Source organism: Antechinus flavipes, chromosome 3 (genome assembly GCF_016432865.1).
Source record: "Antechinus flavipes isolate AdamAnt ecotype Samford, QLD, Australia chromosome 3, AdamAnt_v2, whole genome shotgun sequence".
Classification (NCBI taxonomy): domain Eukaryota; kingdom Metazoa; phylum Chordata; class Mammalia; order Dasyuromorphia; family Dasyuridae; genus Antechinus; species Antechinus flavipes.
Genome location: NC_067400.1, coordinates 162,519,739 through 162,539,608, shown reverse-complemented (window position 1 = coordinate 162,539,608; position 19,870 = coordinate 162,519,739). Strand labels below are relative to the sequence as shown.

Sequence of the window (19,870 nt, the reverse complement as noted above, 5' to 3'; positions counted from 1 at the left end):
AGAACTACCATTGGAGTTTACTACCTGTGTGACCTATACAAAGCTTATGAGCCAGACCACAGAACATTAATTATGATGACATCACTCCTAGTTGCCAAAGAAATTTGTTAAAATTTAATCCACTTGTCCATCCACAACTACAAGAACTATAGCTTTTATTCTCAATTATTTTTCATGGTCTTTACTCTGAACACTACAATTTCTATAATTAATGCTGTCTTAGGGATGTGTGGCCTGTAAGGAACTATGTTGGTATACAAAGACCAGCCACCATTTCACTCTTGGGCAGCACTTAAATGTGGGGATCCTGAATCGGCTATCCTACTACAATTATTACACTAACACACTTTTCTAAAATGCAAATAAGATGATAAGATCTCTCACTCTCACTCAGATAATGATCTCTTGGCTCATAAACAGTGACTACATTCCTTCCAGGAGATCTTCCCAATGCTCTACCTGCTTTGCTTTGATATGCATAATATGATGCTTTTAGAATCTAGAAAATTTAAATTCAAGTGTTTCTCTGACATCATCTCTATATTTAAAAACAAAACAAAACAAAACAAAACAAACAACCCTTAACCTTTTCTGTTGTTAAATAATGAGGTAGGACTAGATGGCCTCAGCAGTCCTTTCTTGTTTTAGATATATATTGATTTATGGCTCTAAATATGTGATCTTGTGATCAGTTTTTAACTAAACTTCTCAAAGACTTGTCCATAGACCACTACAGTGAAAGTGTAAAATTACCTCACTTGGGAAATAAACTCAAAAACACAACTGGAGTTTCCTCTAAAATAGGGGAATTTTTATTTTAACCTTATGTTATGATCTCCTTTGGCAGGCTCCTGAAGGCCATGGATCCCTTTACAGAATGATGTTTTTAAATGCGTAACATAAAATATATTGAATTATAAAAAAAAAAAGAATTACATTGAAACAGAATTATCTTTTTTTCCCCTGAGGCAATTGAGATTAAGTGACTTGCCCAGAGTCACACGGCTAGGATATATTAAGTGTCTGAGACCAAATTTGAACTCAGGTTCTCCTAACTTCAGGGCTGGTACTCTATCCCTTCACCACCTAGCTGCCCCAGAATTACCATTTTTAAAAGCCAAATTCATAATAAACATTTACTAAATGCCTGCTATTGTTCTAGATTGAATGTCAACTGCTAGAGATTCAAAAAGATGCAAATTACAGTCCTGGATTTTAAGGAACTTACATTATAATGGGGTAAATAACATGCAAACAAATATATATAAAGCAAACTACATACAGGACCACTAGGAAATAATTGAAGGAGAGAATTAAAGAGGACTTGAGGAAGGCTTTTTGTAGGAGGTAAAACTTTAGTTGGAACTTAAAGGAAGCTAGGGAACTCTGCAGTCAGAGCAAGTGAGGGAGAGCATTCCAGACATAGGGGACAGCCAGAGAAAAATGATCTTGGATATGCTAGTGATGATATCTTGGGGAGCTAGTTGGGTATTGACCAAGAGCTTGAATTACTGGTTGGTTGTTGTCCTTTGTTTTCAAAAAGGATCAAAATGACATCACTATGTTAGAGTCAAATTAACAATGTGCTTGACTGTGGCTGGTCAGACCAATATGAGCTCAGAGTGCTCTGCCATAAATCAGACACAAATAATCCACATAGACATTTGGGTAGCTTGTCTAATTTTGCACATCTTGTGTTTCTTTTGGTCTAATTCAATTCTGCTTTGCACATATAGCACAGCACCTTCTCTGTTGAGGGCACGCCATGCTGGGAGGGTCTTTGTCAGTATCTCCCATTTTATACAATTGATTCTAAAGTTTTTAAGAGAATTACAACATATAATCTGGAAAACTAGCTACTCCCTGAGGCAAACAGAGAGGAGTAGTGATAGGATTATTAGTGGATCATTTTGATTTTGATTAGGCCTTTTATTTAAATGGATTCCATCCCAAGTGGAGGTCTCCCATAGACTTCTTCGATGAATTCTTTGCATTGACAAAACCATCATAACTCTCTAGTTACTTGTCCAATCAGGAAGCCAAGTCATGATGTCAAACATCTTCCTCCTCTGCCCCTACCTCAAATTATATGTCCCCCTATAAAAGATCAACTACTGTAATTTCCTTGCTAAGTTTTTTTAGATGCTAAATCCCTTTTAGGGTTAGCCTTGCCAGTCAATGAGGTAATCTCCCCCAAACTCCTTTTTGGAATTAGTTCACTAACTTCTCTTAGAATTTAGCTGGCCTTGTTTTAAAAATAAAAAGCTTTTTAAAAAAAATAAGTAAAAATTAAAAAAAAAAAAAAAAAAGAATTTAGCTGGCCAGTCAATGGCACAATCCTACCTCATTTTCCCCCATAGTGGTATCTTTCTGCTGATCACTGCTAGGGAACTTGCCTTCCCCCTTATTAATGGCTAAAACTCTTTTTTCCTTGCTAGATTTAGCCTACTCTTAGCACAGTAATAAAATCTTTGCCTCGTGATTTGGAGAAGATCTAAGCCAATACATTCTTTTGAGACAACCTGCAATACCAGACAGTAACTTTAGGATATCACCCCATATTCCATTATTTTGGAGGGTGACCTCAACATTTTGATGGCTCTGTATAGGGAGAGCCTTCTCTACTTTGTAACCTCCACATTGGGGTACAACTTATCCTTGTGGAAAGGAAGTTATAGTCAGGTTTACATTTCCTGCTATAGTATAACTGCCAAACTCCTCAGATGAGAGGACCTCAAATCAAGGGTCCATTTGTGCCTTCTATCTTCTACTGGACCATGATTCCTGAGGAAAGACTGCTAAAGATCAGATTAGGCATCTTCCATTTGCCCCAAAGCAACCATTTCCATCTATACCAGGACAAAGCATTTTCTGTCTCCTACTGCCAGTCCAATCTCCCAAATGTGATATGGAGAATTTAAAATGTTAAGAAGATGAACCTTCCCTTCCACTTTAGGCTTTCCTCCTCCTGATGTGCCTGTCCTTTGACAGTAGAAAAGTGATATCTTCTATTTAATAGTAAACATTCTCATACCTAGTAGTACTCTTCACATCCCAAGGACTCTAAATTCCTGTAGAGTAAAATCCAAACATATTCCACACCCTCTACCATCTGATTCTTCATTCCTATATCTCCCTCAATATTTCTACCTCAAAGTTTTATTTTAAATCATCTAGGCCTTATAAGCAACAAATTTCTCTTCATTTAAAATTTGTTACTCTTCCATTTTTTATATCTATTAGCTCTTACTGAAACCTGGCTTTCCCACACATCCTCCCTGGCCACCTTTCCCAGTACTGACTACACTTTTATTCATTCTAACCAATTCACTACTCAGGACAGGGGAATTCAATACTTCTTTCTGTATATTACCAATTCCAGGTTGTCTCCCTTCTGCCATCACTGAACTTGGAAGAAGAGCCTTTGAGATTTTTGCTATTCATAAAATCCTAGTATGGCTGGGTTAATCCTCTTCCTTCCTCAATGAATTTGACACCTGACTCATAATTTTTCTCTCCTTGACTCCTGCTCTCTTACTAGGGGACTTCAACATATATATTGTTTCTCCCTCAAATTCACTCCATTCCTCAATCAACTTACCTCCCACGAGCCACTCCTTCACTCTATTTCAACCATACACAAAGAGGGCCATATCCTCCAATTTGCCATCAAGTACAAATGTAACACTTCTATGGTCAAGAATTCTGAAAAATCCCTTATCTTTTCACAATTTGTTGCCTTTGCACCTACACATGTGCTGCTGAACAAAGGAAAAAAATTATGTAACCATCTTTTCTAACAGATTGCTTTCTCTGTCATCTTTATTCTTTCACTTATTTTCAATCTCTCTCTTTCCTGGTTCATTTCCTACTCCCTACAAAGAGCTCATGTCTCCTGCATCCTGAAAAACAAACAACCAAAAAGAACCCTGCTTACTTGATCCTTACATCTCTGCTATTATATATCCTCTATCTCTTCTGTTCATTATAGCAAAACTTTTTGAAAAGCACTCTACAATAAGTGCTTCTCCTTTCTCTCCTCTCACTTTCTTCTTAACTCCTTACTGTGGTGTTCTCTTCTTTAAAATATAATGGTTCTCTCTGGGAGCAGGTTTCTTGGGGAGGTTTTTTGGAGGCAGCCTTAGTTTCAGTTAAAAGTAATAATCACTCCAAACACAGCGAAGTGATAAAAGTTCAAACGTTTATTTTCTCCTTCCAGTCCTTCAGCCTCCAACCAGCACAAAGGTGGAAAATGGAATGAATCTGACTTCACCTCCAAGAGTGGGCTTGTGGCCTTCCTCCCAGAGTGCTCATCTCTCTGTCAGTCTTCCAAACTAACTAACTCACTGAAGCTCCAAGAGCTTCTTATATATGATCTCCCAAAGGTTGATTCCTCCTCTGAGAGAGTGGGATTATGAGATCTGAGAGTGGGATTATGGGTTTCTGATTTGTGAATCTCATACTGAACACTGACTTGTGAATCTCCCAAAAGTGTGAACTCCATTGAGTACTTAAATACATTAGTGAGCTAAAGAATTTGCGAAGTACCATGCTAAATAAGGCAACTGATTTATCACTTTGTAAAGATTACAACACTTTACAATCTGACTTTCAACCATATCATTTCATCTCTCCAACATTATTAATGTTCTCTTAATTGCCACATTCAATGGCCTTTTCTCAGTCCTCATTCTTCTTGACCTCTCTGCAGTCTTTGATATTGTTAATCACTCTCTCCTCCTTGACACTCTCTTTTCTAAATTTTGGGAATCTCACTATCTCCTCATTTTTTCTTTACCTATCTGATCACTCTTCTGTTTCCTCTCCTGGTCTTCTTCCAATCATGCCTTCTAACTGTAGATGTCCCTTAGGGTTTTTGTAGGGTCCTTTTTTCTTCTCCCTCTATACTATTTAAGGATTTCATCATCTCCCATGGATTAATTACCATTTCTATGCTGAGTATTCTATATTCCTGCTCTCATATCTCTGCTGACCTACAATCTCTAACTACCTTCTAAACAACTTGAACTGGATATCTATTAGACATCTTAAACCCAATGATTTTACTTTTGCAACACTTTTCAAATATATTTTCTCCTCTTCTTTCACAATGTCATCACTCTGGTACAGATCTTCATTACCTTCCCCCTTGATTATTACAATAATCTGATGACTGTTCCTTCTTCAAGTTTCTTCCCCCTTTCCAATCCATCCTCCATTCAGCCACTAAAGTGACTCCACCCCCCACATACATATAACTCAAGTGACTTTCTATTGCCTCCAAGAGCACATAATGTTTATTGCTTGATTAGAAAAGTGCAAAGAGAAAAGTATCCTTCGAAACCAGATGTTTGGGTAACAGATGAAGCATCAGACATGTTTGAAATTCTAGGATTATTTAGAGAGGAATGAGAACCTCAGAATGGATGATACAAAGTTTGGCTTTCAGTGTTCTTGTTATGCTTGTAATATTCGACAAGGATAAAGTGGTCAAGGGCAATTATGCTAGGATTTAGTTAGTTTTAGGAGTGAAAAGACTGTCTCTGCTTCAAGAAAGTCACATGACATTGGGCAAGGCCTGTGTGCAGAAGCTAAGATTTTTCTAGACACTCTGAATTCAATAATATTTTTAAGACATAGTATTTTCTGAAGGTTATGTGAAGCTAATGGGAAAGAAACTCTATCTCTTTATGAATCCCTAAATGAAAGGAAAGATCAATTGATTTACAAATTGTGCTGACTATTCAGCTTACTAAGAGGTTAATTGACTCTTAGTGCTATTAGAAAAAAAAAATTCAGAGCCAAAATGACAATGGAGCCCAACTTTCTCATCATTGGGGAGGCAAGGGAATACAGAGAACAACTGAGGAAGACATTTAGAATCCCAGAATGTCAGTTTAGAAAGCTGCCTTAGAAGCAAAGGGGAAAAAAAGAGAAAGACCTTCATGGGTTCTATTTTCATTTTCCAACTAATTTGCTCATGGCAGTAATTGGTGAAAAATAGTATTGTCTTTGACCTCAAGAAGCTCACTGTCTAGTAAACTATACATCAACACTCTGCCTATGACTGATTGCAGATACCAGAATATTTACAGAAATAAGGCGTTTTCACAAATAACTAGAATACAAGCTAAAATGTGATAAATACATATTTACTATGTTAAAGCATTTGACAATATCATGCAGGAGATATGATATAGGATTCAAGTTGAAAAAAATTCCCTATGGCTGGCACTCCAAATGTTTCTATTTGGGAGTACATTTTGCTATTTTTATCAAGCTTGGAATACTACAGAGACATGTAGAAAAGGTCTAGAAGTATTCATTTTGACCTTAAGAATATGCACAGGAAATACCAAGTGGTTGAACAATGTCTAATTGTATAGGTTATGACATGCAGTTAGATAGACAATCTATAGAACTCACGTATCAGAATGTATACCTCATATAGATAATACAAATGAACAATGAGTTAGATCTAGAATTAAGCAAGAGGATTGACTGGGATTTTTTTCAACTTGTAGCATCCCAAACTTCTTTTTAATGCCAACATGCTATCATTATTTTTGTATGATTGAGAATCATGAAATACTACAATGACTAAAAGGAATTAAAATGACTATTATTCAGGTAATGTGGAGAGGTTCATGGTAGATGTCAACAGATGGCAACCCACAACAAATAAGGAGAAATTATAATCAAAAAAAGATAAGTTGGTCATGTGTTAAAACAAACAAACCAAAAAAAAAAAAAAAAAAACTCTCCATAGTGGGGAAGGGGAGAGACAAGACTTGTTTGTGTCTCTGCAGAAGTCAATCTGACATGTACTGTTTCTATTATAGCTATATTGCCATAGCAACATAACCAGGCTACAGTGCCTGACATCACTCAGGTATATTATATTAAGTACCCTAAAAAGACAGAAGCATGGTGGAAAACATGTGGGTGACAATAAATAGAAAGAGAAACAAAAGCAAACTTGTCATTGAAGAACACTGCAGACCACTTGGGCAGAAAGATGTAGATAAGGAGATAGAGATTACAAACCTGACACAAATTATGATACCATAGTGAGGGAATGATGGAGGTTTCAGTTTTCCAGACCAAAAGCAGAGCAGCTATATAACTTTTTAACATGCCTTGATGATTATTTAGCCTTCAAAAAGCTGAAGAATGAACAGAAAATTTCAATTTTAGATCTAATTTTCACCAAGGAGAAATTGATTGCTAAGGTAGAAATAAGGTAGAAAAATTTGTGATGAAAAAGAACAACACTGGACATAGTCTGATTTACTTCCTATGTTTCTTCTATGTGCAGATTTTAAAATTTTCAGAGGAAGAAGTAAAATCTCATAGACTAAAATTAGATAGAAGAGGGATAAGAGGTTCTCAAGGGAAATAATTCTGCTGAGTGGGAGAAAAAATGAGAGTTGTCTAAAGAGACAGAAATACATAAAGAAATCAACAACTAAATTAGATTTTTAAAAGGAACGTGATTTTACATATTGAAGTAAGGGTTGGTAAAATAGGATGAAAAATATAAAGCAAGTCAGGAAGGATAATGCTTGGGATGATCTGAAGTTAGTGAAGAAAACTAAAAAAGAGTAATTTCCTCTCCTCTTTTTCCCTTCCTTCCCCTCCTCCCCCCCACCAACTATGTTAAAAAGATCTGAAAAGGAAGAGGAGGAACATTTCTTGGACTGAATGGAACAATCATAACTGGCAACAGAGGAAAGGAAAGTTACTCAATTTTTATTTTGCTTTTATTTTTCTCTGATAAGGGTGATGACTTTTGTGATGAAATGATAAAAGGAAAAAATGCCAGTAGAGAGCTGATTCAGAAAGTAAAGAGATAGTAAGAAGACACTACTCAGTTTCCCATAATGAATTCAAGTCACTTGACTCAAAAGAACTACATCCTAGCTGTCAGCAGAGAAATTAGGGCTAGATAAATAGAGAAAAAAGGGAGCTGAAGTCACCAAGTGAAATAATGTAGAAGGAAAAGAAAAAAAGGCCCAAATCAGAGGAATACCCAAAGTTAAACGTAATGATGAGAGAGTATGAAGAAGAGAATAATCAATTGTGTCAAAAACTGCAGAGAAATCAAGAAGAATGAGAACTGAGAAAAGGCCTTTGGATTGTACAATTAGCCACTTTTTTTTTCTTCTCAATAGTATTTTATTTTTCCAAATACATGTAAAGATAGTCTTCAACATTCTTTTTTTTATAAGACTTTGTGTTGCAAAATTTTCTCCCTCCTTCCCTTACACACTCCCTCCTCAAGACAGTAAGCAATCTAATATTGGTTAAATATGTACAATCTGATTATTAGTAACTGTAGAGAGCAATTCTGAGTAAATGTGGAGTAACAGGAGAGAAAGTAGATATACCTGTTGTAGCCTTCTCAAGGAGTTTAGCCACAAAAAGCAGAAGAGATATGGGTTAATAGAGGAGATAGGTGGATCAAGTGAGGGTCTTTTGAGGACTGGGGAAGACATGGACATGTTTGTAAGCAGTAAGGAAGCAGTTACTAGACAAGAGGAAATTGAAGATCAGAGAGAGTGTGGATGATAGAAGGAACAATATGGATGGAACAGGAATAAGATGGAATGGGATCATTTATTTGTACAGGTAGAAAGTTTTGCCTTGACTTCAAGAACAAGTGAGACAAATATGAAAGAAGAAAGTGACAAAAGACAAATGAGTAATATTAAAGGAGGAAGAAGAGAGAACATATCTCAGTTTTTTTTTTTTTTCCTGTAAAAAATGAGGCAAGATTTTCATCTGAAAGGGTGAGAGAAGAGGAAGTCATGGGAGGTTTGAAAAGGAATGAAAAGATTTGGAAGAGTGGCTGTAGTTGATGGGACAGTGAATTGATGAGGAAGGGGTAGGATAATTGACTTGTACTAGTGATGGTTCAGTTGAGGTTATATAACATACATTTGTAGTAGATTCAGATGAGTCCACTCTTGTCTTTCTCCACCTTTGTTAAGGAATGGTAAGGGGGTTTCCTTTTTTGAGTTGTCATATTTTCTAGAAATACTGAACCAAAATATGCAGGAGACTCTGAATGGATCAGAGACACCTGCCTTCCTCTCTCCCATCCGTTGACATAATTTGTTGTTTGCATCCCAAACAGGATTCCCTATGTGTCCTTGGGAGTCGAGATTGGCACCAGTCTGCATTAGGTTGGGAAATTGTACAGTTGGAACCCTTTTTGATAAGCAGACCTTCATAACTTCTTGGTCTAGCAATTCCTAAGGGAAAAGAATGCTACTTTTGCCATGGCCTTACCCCTACCCTCCAGGAGAGCTTTTGTCCTTTTCTCATCTTTACTGAACCTTTCCTCTCTCATGCCATGCCTCTTAAAGCAGAGATTTGTGTTTTCACCTCTTTCTTTGTTTACTGTTTTAAGTATGCAAACTTTTGTGCGACTTGTAAACTTTTTGGGTTCCACATGCATGTTCATTCTTCTTATAATAAATGGAGTTTTCACCTAAGTTTTGTGAAATTGTGATTGCCTATTGACACCTTCCACTGGAATTGAACTTTTTATATAGTGTTTATTATGTACTAAATACTTTATGAATATTTCATTTGATCCTCACAACAATCCTGGGAGTTAGATACTATTATTATCCCCATTTTTACAGTTGAGGAAACTGAAGTGGATAGAGGATAAGTGACTTGCCCAGCTAGTAAAGTTTCTCTTAGTTGAGGTTTCCTGAATTCAAGACCAGCACTCTATCCACTAAACTGCCATCATATTATGATTGTTGTAAGTCTTCTTCCATCTATGGGATATTCAAGATGTTCCCCTTAGGCATAATGTCAATTTATTTTCCTCATTGTGGAACTACAAATCTATGCCTACTCTATATAGGCTTTTGAAATAGATTTGGCTATCAGAGGATCTGACAATGCCACTAGGACACCAATGGGAAGGTAAGAAAGAAGTCCATTTCCTTCAAGACCTTTTGAAGCTCAAAAGATCATTTTCTGCCCAAAAATGGAATAGGGAAGGAGACCTGGTCAAAGTCCCAGGTAAGATTTCTGGTTCCTTTTTTCTATCCCTCCCCAGGCTTGAAAATTTCAGTGATCCCTGATTTTTATCTCTAGAGCACTCCAACACTGGTTTAAATGTATCCTTTCTTATTAGGTTATGTTTCATTGGTCCCAAAGAAACCCATAACCTGATGGGAAATCCTAAAACCACAAATAAGAATCTTTTGTGTTTGCAAGAGAAATACCTATTTAATCACATGACCAAGAGAATTACTTGTCTCAATTACCCTTTGGCTACCTCTCCTCTCACATAGAATCATGGATCTTTTAGATTTTAAGATCTTTTAAGTTTAATCCAATCACCTTATTTTACAGACCAGGAAACCTGAAACCATAGGAAACTATAAATGCCTAGAACCCAAGTCCCTGGCGCCTAGGGCAGTGCTCCTTCCCTATACCTACATCTTCTTGCTCTCAGAACTTTGGCTTAGGCTCTATTCTTGTCATTCAACATTTGGTCAATCTGGCATTTGTGTTATGTATACTGGAGTGGTTTGCCATTTCTTTCAACAGCTCATTTTAAAGATGAGGAACTGAGGCAAACAGGCTTAAGTGGTTTGCCCAGAGCTACAGCTAGAATCTGGGACTAGATTTGAACTTAAAAATCTGAGTCTTCCAGACTTCAGCCCTCTATCACTACACTACTTAGTCTCCGCCAGTTCAACGTTAAGTTTCTACCAATGGCAAGCACTGGGCCATTAGGTGCCGGGAATGCAAAACCAAGTCTCTATCCTCAAGGAAGTAACATTCTTCATAGCATGTTAGATTTGTCCTAAGCTTTCATTGTTTAAAGTTGCTTTATTTTTTTTTCATTCTCAGACCTGATTTCTCCATCTTTACTTCTAGCTTTTAAATTCTTTTAGACAAGATTTATTTTTCTCTCCTTGCCTCTTTTTTCTCCTAACTCCTTTTCCCATGCTTATATCTGGAGCAGTTCAATATTTGAATTGACTTAACAGGAGTATTAGTGAATGACTTTTTAAATCAAAATACTTGATTCTGTCCTCCTCCCATGACTGTAGTTCACACATACAAAAACTTTGATAAATGAAATAAATTCTAATTAGATTTTATATGTGCATCAGCAAATATTGCTGTTCATATAGGTAATAAACTACGATATGGAAATTTGCATATGCAGTCCTGTAGTTCTCTTTTCTCTCCCTCGGTATCTAAACTGTATCTGCTAAGGATTTAATGAATGAATCCTTTTAATTTTAGAATTCTAGAGACTGTACCAAAACCCCGCTGAGCTTCAACACTAGGATATATGCAATCTAAGGGTTCGTTACCCTCTTAGTTACTTCCGCTCGAGAGCCCGGAAATATCCGAAAGCATTCGTTACGCTCGCAGCTACTTCCGCAATAATCGGAAGGGGGCGGGGCTACGCTGACGGCTGGTTCCACGCATTGCATTGTGGGAAGGGCAGCCGGTGCCGTCGCTGCCATTTTAGGGAAGTCCTGTAGCTGCGGCCTTCGCGTCTGAGGGGGGGGGAAAGCCCTTCGTGGCCGTTGTGAACACGGAAGATCGGTCTAAGGCCTACCGGGCCCGCTCCCGGACTTCCGATCTCGGCGGAGCTTTCAGCCAGAGTCCAGAGATAGCGGGAAGAGAGAAGTAAGGGAGAGCGAGGCAAGGAGAGAGGAGCCCATAGGCGAAGGCGGCTGAGCCAACAGCGTAGTCGGCCCGCAGAGATGGGCCGGTCCCGGAGTCGGAGCTCGTCCCGCTCCAAGCACACCAAGAGCAGTAAGCACAACAAAAAGCGGAGCCGGTCGAGGTCGCGGTCCCGGGATAAGGAACGGGTTCGGAAACGCTCCAAGTCCCGGGAGAGCAAGAGGAACCGGCGCCGGGAGTCGCGCTCTCGCTCGCGCTCCACCAACGCAGCTGTGTCCCGCCGCGAGCGGGAGCGCGAGCGCGCCTCGTCCCCCCCGGACCGCATCGACATCTTCGGGCGCACGGTGAGCAAGCGGAGCAGCCTGGACGAGAAGCAGAAACGCGAGGAGGAGGAGAAGAAGGCAGAGTTCGAGCGGCAGCGAAAAATGTGAGCCACGGCAGGGATTGGGGGTGGGGGAGAGGGCGGAAGGGAATAAATCAAGGGGGGCAGGAGAAGGAAGGTGGGGATGGTGCGTTCCACACCCCTTTATACACAACACAAATACCCCTCCAAAGATGTTGAAAGAGGATTCCTCCCGCACGGACTATTGGAGTAATAGGGAAGCATGTGGTGCGGGCCAGCAAAGGCCTTGAGAGGAGAAAGCTTTTTTGGCGCGAGGAGGGGCGGGAGCTGGGAGGCCCAAGTTCAGGGGGAGGGCAGGGGAAGAGGGGGAGGGGGTAACCATTTTGAGGCGGGCAAATTAGGTTGTTCGGGATGTGGGGAAAGGCCCAGTTGGCCACTAAATTTTAGTTTGGAAATATTGTTCACACAGGGATATTGGGGGAGAATTTTGTTATATTCAGCGTGGCCCGAGTGCGTAAGAATGAGGAAGAGATGTACTGATGCAGTGTAAAACCCAGCAAACTAAAAATTTTTCCTTTATACTGGTGATGATTACTTACTATGTTAAGGAGAGATAAAACTTTTCATTGCTCAACTGAGTGTTTTGAATCTTAGATTATTATACTTTTGGATGGAAAATTACAAATAGTAAGGGATCTTAGAAGGCATCTTGTCTACCTTTTTTATTATGCCGGTGAAAAAGTATATGCTGTCTACATTTTTAAAAAAGTTTTTCCTTTTTATTAGTATTTACATTTATTTCAGGCGTGCAGTTTACATGCACATTACTGAGCAAAATTGGATTGCAAACAAATTACAAATATAACAAGCATTATCAGATAACATAACTGGCACTGCTGTTAGCTAATAAGCATATTACTGGAACTTGTAAGGAAGAATCATAGAAGAGGACTGCAACCCATGGCATTTTTCTTTTTAACCTAAAGCCAAAACTTTTATAGCACCATAATAGCATTACTCTTAAAAGCTCTTCTAAAAATTTTCTAAGAGCTTGTCCTTTCTCATCTGAACTTTCAAAAATAAGATTTTATTCTTTTTTTTTTCTAAGAACTTTCTTTTTGTGTTCTTTTAAGAAAAAAATCAAAACTATTTAGTTCTTATACTACTGCCTCTATCTATGAAGGGAAAGAGAAAGTAAGTTAATCTTCCTTTAGAATATAACAATTTGATCTGAGTTAAACTTTCATTTGTATGGGGCTCAGGTGACAGTGCCTTCTAAAAACTCTATAAAATAATTTGTAGCAAGAATTATCCCTATTTTTAAAGAATCAACTGTGCATAGTACTCTTGCCAAGTTACAGGTGAGATGGGGTTCCAGTCTTTGTGAGGCTTAATAAGATAATGTAAAAACACAAAATAACAACATAACCACATATGAAAGGTACAAATAATGCTGATGATTGTGATGAAGATTATTATGGATGTGAAGAAGGTAAGGAAAAGAAGCTAAGTTTTTTTAATGTGTAAAAAGCTTGGAACCTGAAAATCTCCATGTGAGTTCTGACTTCAAACATATTTATTATTATATGTTATTATAAACATATAAAAATTTAATAACCTTGAATATAGTCACTTCTTTGACCCTCTATTCCATTATCTATAAAATGGTGTTTAATAAGGGTATGTGGTAAATACAAAATAGCTCAAACATTAATATATAAGTACATACAAATAAATAAATAAATAAATAAAATACTTAAGTATATGAAAGGTACACGTGGTGCTTTGTGAGATATGAGGGGACAAGATTGTTATCCACTTAGTAGTGGTAACAAGAGAGGTCTCCATATATTGTAGTAAAAAGAGCTTTGGAATCTGAATTTGTATTCTAACTATGTGATCTGAAATCTAATCACTTCTCTGAACCTCATTCCCTTTTATTGACCACTTTACCACTTCACAGGATTGCTGGGATGGAAAAGTTTTGTAAATACAGTTATATTAAATTATGCTGTTATTGGGAAGTCTTTCTGGGGGAGGTGGCATTTGAGTTTGGCTACTTGTGCCCTAAACAGACTACTAACTCTATTGAATGTGTGACGATTATTGAATGTTAACGATTTAAGAAACTTTTTTCCTACAGCAATGCTAAAAGTTAATAGTGTGAATATTGTTTTTCCCATTTATGAAGAAACTGAAGTTCATATAGCTGAAAATGGTCCCAATTATAAGGCTAGTATGATTTGTCAAGAATATTAAGATATAGACCTTTCATTTTTACATATATGAGAGAACTGAAGCCCAAAAGAGGTTGTGACTTACCTTAAGTTTGACAAGAAGTGGCAGAGCCCTCATTGCAATACAAGTGACTAACTTCATATCCAGGATTGTTTCAGTTGCCCCATGCTGCTTTTTAAACTTGTTCACATAAAATTAGTTGATTTAGGAATTCTTAATAGAAGATCATTCAAATGTTGAGGATGATCTAAACCATTTTTAAATGCTAGTTTTGTTTTTGGAATATGGAGTTTTTGCTTGAATAAAATAACTCATGCCCCCTAGATTTCAATTCAACTTAGAGTCCAGAGAACTATCCACTTTACCCATTTCTACCCTTGTTTGACTTTTTTCTTAATACTGCTGAGTGTCTCTTTAGACAGAAACCTTGAAGTTACATTTGGTGATAGGTTTGGGGGAATGGATACAAAAGGTGTTGAAATTTTTTGGACTTGCCCTGTGCTGAATGAAGTTTTGGAATATGCATATGCATATATACATTTTCTTGTTTTCCTGAGAGTTTATCCTTGGTGATTTGCAGTAGACAATAGTAATAACTTGCATTTAAAATAATTTTAAAGTTAGTGCTCTACAGATATTTTATTTTTGACGTACATGAAATTTTGTCTTACAATAGTGATACCAATGAATCCCAGAAGCCATTATTAGTATCTCCTTCCAAATCCTATATGAATTGCCATGTATACATACATATACACACATGATACTTTATTTTCCTATAAGTGCATGTTGTGTTGTTTCCTCTATACATTTGTTGGCTCCAAAAAGAGACTGCTTTACTTTTTTGTCTTCGTATCCCTGTTTTCTAAAAATAACTTGGCTGTAATAGTCATTTAATAGAATTTTGCTGATTACTTGATTTTTGTAGAGATGCAATTGCCATTCCCTTCCATAGCTCTACTTTTTTTTCTCTTCTCTTATCTTCTGTCACTGATGTCTACATTTCTTCCCTCTTACAGCCTTGTATTTGCCCATTTCTATCACAGTAATGGTAGATCCTTTAAGTCTAGGCTTTGTTGAAGCCTTAATACCAACATATACTTCTGGACTTCCTAAGAATGTCATAAGCCCTTAATTTTCTAAATTATGAGGTTGCCTTCAGTATTTTTTCCTTACTTACTGACATAATCATATATGTTTCTGGCTCTAGTTCAGGAGAGCGAGGTAAGTTTCAGAAAGGGAAAGATTTTTATGAGTTGTATCTGGTAAAGATGGGAATTTTACTAAGAAAGGAAAAACCAGTTACTCCTTAAGTACTTAGCAATAGTAAATAAAGCTGAGAAGAAAAAATCAGCCTGATATGCTTTTATTGTTGCTAGTCAGGGACAAATAACTTTGATTGTTCTTTATGTAAAGAGCAGCTTTTTCATGTAAAAATCAAGAAATAACACAAAAATGGTGAGATAAAATAGACAGTAAATGGAAGCGAACATTAAAAGGAAAACAGACGCTGATAACATGTCCAAGATAAAACAGTAATTATTCATTATTGGAAGGGAAAGATAGCTTCATTTATTATGCGTAAGTAAAACTTGAAGGCATTGGTTTGCCATGTTGAAAACATACCATTTGGTACTGTTCAGCATTGTCTGGGTACTATACATATGGGGCAAAGAATAGAATTTATGCTTTACTCCAGTTTTCTTCCAGTGAGAGGGAAAGAGTAGAATTTTATAATTTTTTGAAAATCATACGATTTGTACATAACCTAAAAAAGAGGACAGGAGAATGCTGAGTTTGTCCATTCATAAGTCTTTTATAATATTAGAATTTAAGAATGGCCTTGTCTTTTTCCTAAGCATAGGTGAGTGATCCCTGAACAGGACATGCCTAACCTTTGGGCAGCATTGCAGCCTATTTTTAGCATGTAGGCTGTCATCTAAAATTATGGAACAGCATGATATGATCCAGTTAAATTAGAGCACCTAAACCCCCAATCAACATTTATTTAATCATCTATGTGCCTGGGGACTGTACTAAGTACTGAAATATAAGGACAAAAGGAAGAGGTAGCAGTTCCTGCCCTTAGGGAGCTTACGTTATCCAATGAATTGATTGTTTTCCAAAAGAAGCCAAAGATGACCATTGAAAAGATATGTTTTATGAGCAAGTGCAAGTGAGTTATGAAGAATGGTCTTGAGATTTCAGGCTCAGTTAAAGCATTAGAAGCTTAGATAGAGCTGGTTGACACAAGGCAAATTAGGGCAAATTGTAGAATTGGGACTTTGTCTACAGAATAGCAAGCTGGCCTCTGAGCCATTTTGCAACACAATATTTTTTTTTAATTATTTGATTTTTGTGAAATATGTGCTTTAAAGTTTAATCAGAATCAGAAAGTTGACATCTTTCTTTATTCATTTAGACATTTATGAACTAAAACTTGTAGTTTTAAGAAATTTGATGAGTTTTTAGAGGAGTTCAGTTATTCAAACATTATTAAGTGCTGCCAGCATATTTTCCATTTATTTAGAGAGCAGAGCATAGTAGGTTAATACATGTTTGGACTCTCCCCCTCTCCCTCCCCCCCCCCCCATTGGTACTGAGATCTTTTTATAACTTCCCTAAGAGAGAATTTCAAAGTCATAGGCTATCTAAAGGTAAGAAAATTATTTTCTCAGGTTAGCCTGAAGGAAGGTTTAGTTTTTGAGGATATTTTTATTGTTGCATTCCCACTTTCTTGACGTTAGGGATTTGTTTGTGGATCCCTTTGGAGTTACGCTTCATTCCAAGTCAAGAAGTAGAAATATTTTACACAACAGGAATTCATTGAATGTGTATTTAAAATTTAGTCACTTCATTCAATCCTCAAACAGGTGAAAAAAAATCACAGGTAGAAAGAAGTTAAATATGGTTTTGTGCTACTTTTTTTCCCTTGATGCCTTCTTGCTATTTCATATTCTTAAAGTATATTTTGAATTTTCACTATGTAACAGCTGTCCTTTATCATAGGTAATTTTTAAGAATTCAGGATTAATTTTTATTATGAACTTAACATCTGCATTTCAATATATCAGCAGAATGTTAATATATAAAATTCAATTTCTGTTACAGTTTAACATGTATTTTAAATTTAATTCAGTAGTAACAAAGCTAATCTTGTTATTTTGTCCCTTTCTGAACTTTTGATCTCTTCTGTTTTTAATGCTTCATTTGTTTTTTCTTTTTTATAACTCATTACACATTTCCCCTTTTTTACACACATATAGTCAAAACAAATCAGGATATTGACTATGCCTGAAAATGAGTAATTCCTTTTGCACCTCCAAGTGGGAAAGCTGCTTTTGAGCCTTGGTAGCATACTTTTTTTTTAAATCGCATGATTTTTTTTTTTTTTTTCTTGTTGTGCTGGGCTGCACCTGACTCAGCCTTGTCCTCTGGTATTTTTGGTTCCATATTGGATCAAAATGTTATTCATAGGTTTTTCCACAATTAGCTATAGGAGGAGGATATTCAACATAGGCATTAAGTATACTCTGGATTGACTGAGAGAAGCCCTCATCAGGGTCTATATGGTCTATTGGCTAAGTATCTGTGGTGGTACTTCAAGTGATGATTCAGGTCAGAGCTCTTAATTACTTGAACTAACTAAATGTTAAATAATGTCTCAGATACTTTTTTTTTTTTTTTTTTTTTTTGCTGAGGCAATTGGGGTTAAGTGACTTGCCTAGGCTCCCACAGCTAGAAAGTGTTAAGTGTCTGAAACCAGATTTAAACTCAGGTGCTCCTGACTTTAGGGCTAGTGCTCAATCCACTGTGCCACCTAGCTGCCCCCTCAAATACTTTTTTTTTTTTTTAAGGAAAAACTAGCCTAATAAGTCACTTTTTTTGTTTGTTTTGTTTTGCTTTTTGTTTGTTAATATAAAACCACATTTTAAAAACTGACAGTGTTTCAAGTGTAAATTTTACAACTTCCTTCCACCTACACAGTTCAGTGACATAATTTGCTGCACTGAGCAATGAAGTAAATGACTAGCCCAGGATCACACAGATAGTTGGTGACAAAGTAGAACTTGAGTTTTTTGACACTTAAGTGAAGACTTTCATGGCTCCTTTCTGAGCAGTAGTAATAGTATTTAGAAAAATTGATGAAGATGATATAGTAAAAGTTTACAGCTAGAAAGGATTTTAGCAATTGAGTCTAGTTCTCTTATTTTACATATTAGAAAAATGAAGCTTTAAAGGTATAGTTCTTCTTGCCTCCAAATCTACTGCACTCTGCTGTCTCTTGAAAATGTGTTTTGAAGAAAATTTCATTTATTTTAGTACTGTCGTTAAATGCTTATAGTTATTGAGGTTCATGGAGCACGTAAATAGTTCAAATCAAATAAAAAGAAATAATGGTCTTCTCCCATTAGAATAAGCTCCTTAAGGTGAGGGATTTTTTTTCCCTTGCTTGTATTTATATCCCCAAAACTTAGCACAGTGTTTGGCATGTAATAGTTGCTTAATAGATGCTTGTACATTGTAGCTCACAATTTTTCTTTCCTCCCCTAGCTCTTGCCCCTATCTTAGAGGACTTAAGCAAACATAATGATTCTTTACTCAGATATCCTAATCCCTCAAGTCCTCAATAAACTCATTTTTAATGACTTACTATTCTACTTCACCTCAGCTATGCACAATGGTGGCCATACCTTTGATATTGCCATCACCCACAAATATGCTACCTCTATGTTCAAGAATTCAGTTTTCTCCTCGATTGTCTCTTCAGCCCTAATCAAACTTTTCTCTTTCCCTCATGTTGACCTCCTTCCTCCTCCCTTGAATCTTTATTCCCACAATCATGTCGACGATTATACCCAGACAATTCCTCAACCTTGGATCACTCCCACCATTCACTATCTTTGCTTTTATACTGTCAGATGAAGAAAGAGAAAATGATTGCAGTCAATTCTGAATGGGCTCACTACAGATTTATGTTACACAGCTTCAATTGAGTCCTCATTGCTACTAAACAATCTAACTGTGCTTCCCTATCTTGTAATTCCGCTGTCCATGATGACTCTTCTAAAACTTTTTATCTTTCAAACCTTCCATGGTTTCTCTTTCCTCACTTTCTCAGCTGGGAACTTTGCCTCATACAAGAAAAGATTGAGTTCATTCTCCTTCTACTCCCTTCTCTCTCCTCTTCCCCTTATTACTCAAGTTTTGTGCCACATCTCCTCATTCACCCTAATTCACATGATGAAGTGGTCTTATTCCTTGTCAAGGTAAACCCCTCTACTTGTTCGAATAATCCCATTCCCTCCTCTAAATAGATTTCCTTCTCTGTTTTCCCCATTCTCTTATTTTCAATTTCTCCTTGTACTCTGTACAAATATCCCCATGTCTCCTCAAATACTCACTAGAATCTTCCAAACTTTCTCATCCTCAATCCTTTCTGTTTTTTGCAGGAAAATTCCTTGAAAAGATTGTCTGTGACAGCTTGATTTCACAATCTGGCTTCCAACTTTACCATTCCACTGAAATTACTCTATTCTCCAGTTATTAATCTCTTTGAAGCCAAATCTAGGCTTTTTCTCCTTGACCTCACTTTGTCTTTCAAAAACATTC

The 19,870-nt window shown here is 36.9% G+C and overlaps 1 protein-coding gene and 1 pseudogene across 1 annotated transcript in view; one reads left to right on the top strand and one right to left on the bottom strand.

Annotated features, from left to right (window-relative positions):
* The window catches only part of LOC127557086 (biogenesis of lysosome-related organelles complex 1 subunit 2-like), an 87,898-nt pseudogene extending 76,385 nt beyond the window's left edge, over window positions 1-11,513 (bottom strand).
* Window positions 11,514-11,659: 146 nt separating this feature from the next.
* ARGLU1 (arginine and glutamate rich 1) overlaps window positions 11,660-19,870 on the top strand; it is a 29,528-nt gene continuing 21,317 nt past the window's right edge. Inside the window, exon 1 of the mRNA XM_051984168.1 lies at window positions 11,660-12,103. Coding sequence (XP_051840128.1) covers window positions 11,757-12,103 — 347 coding nt within the window. The 5' untranslated portion in view covers window positions 11,660-11,756. The remainder of the gene's footprint in view (window positions 12,104-19,870) is intronic.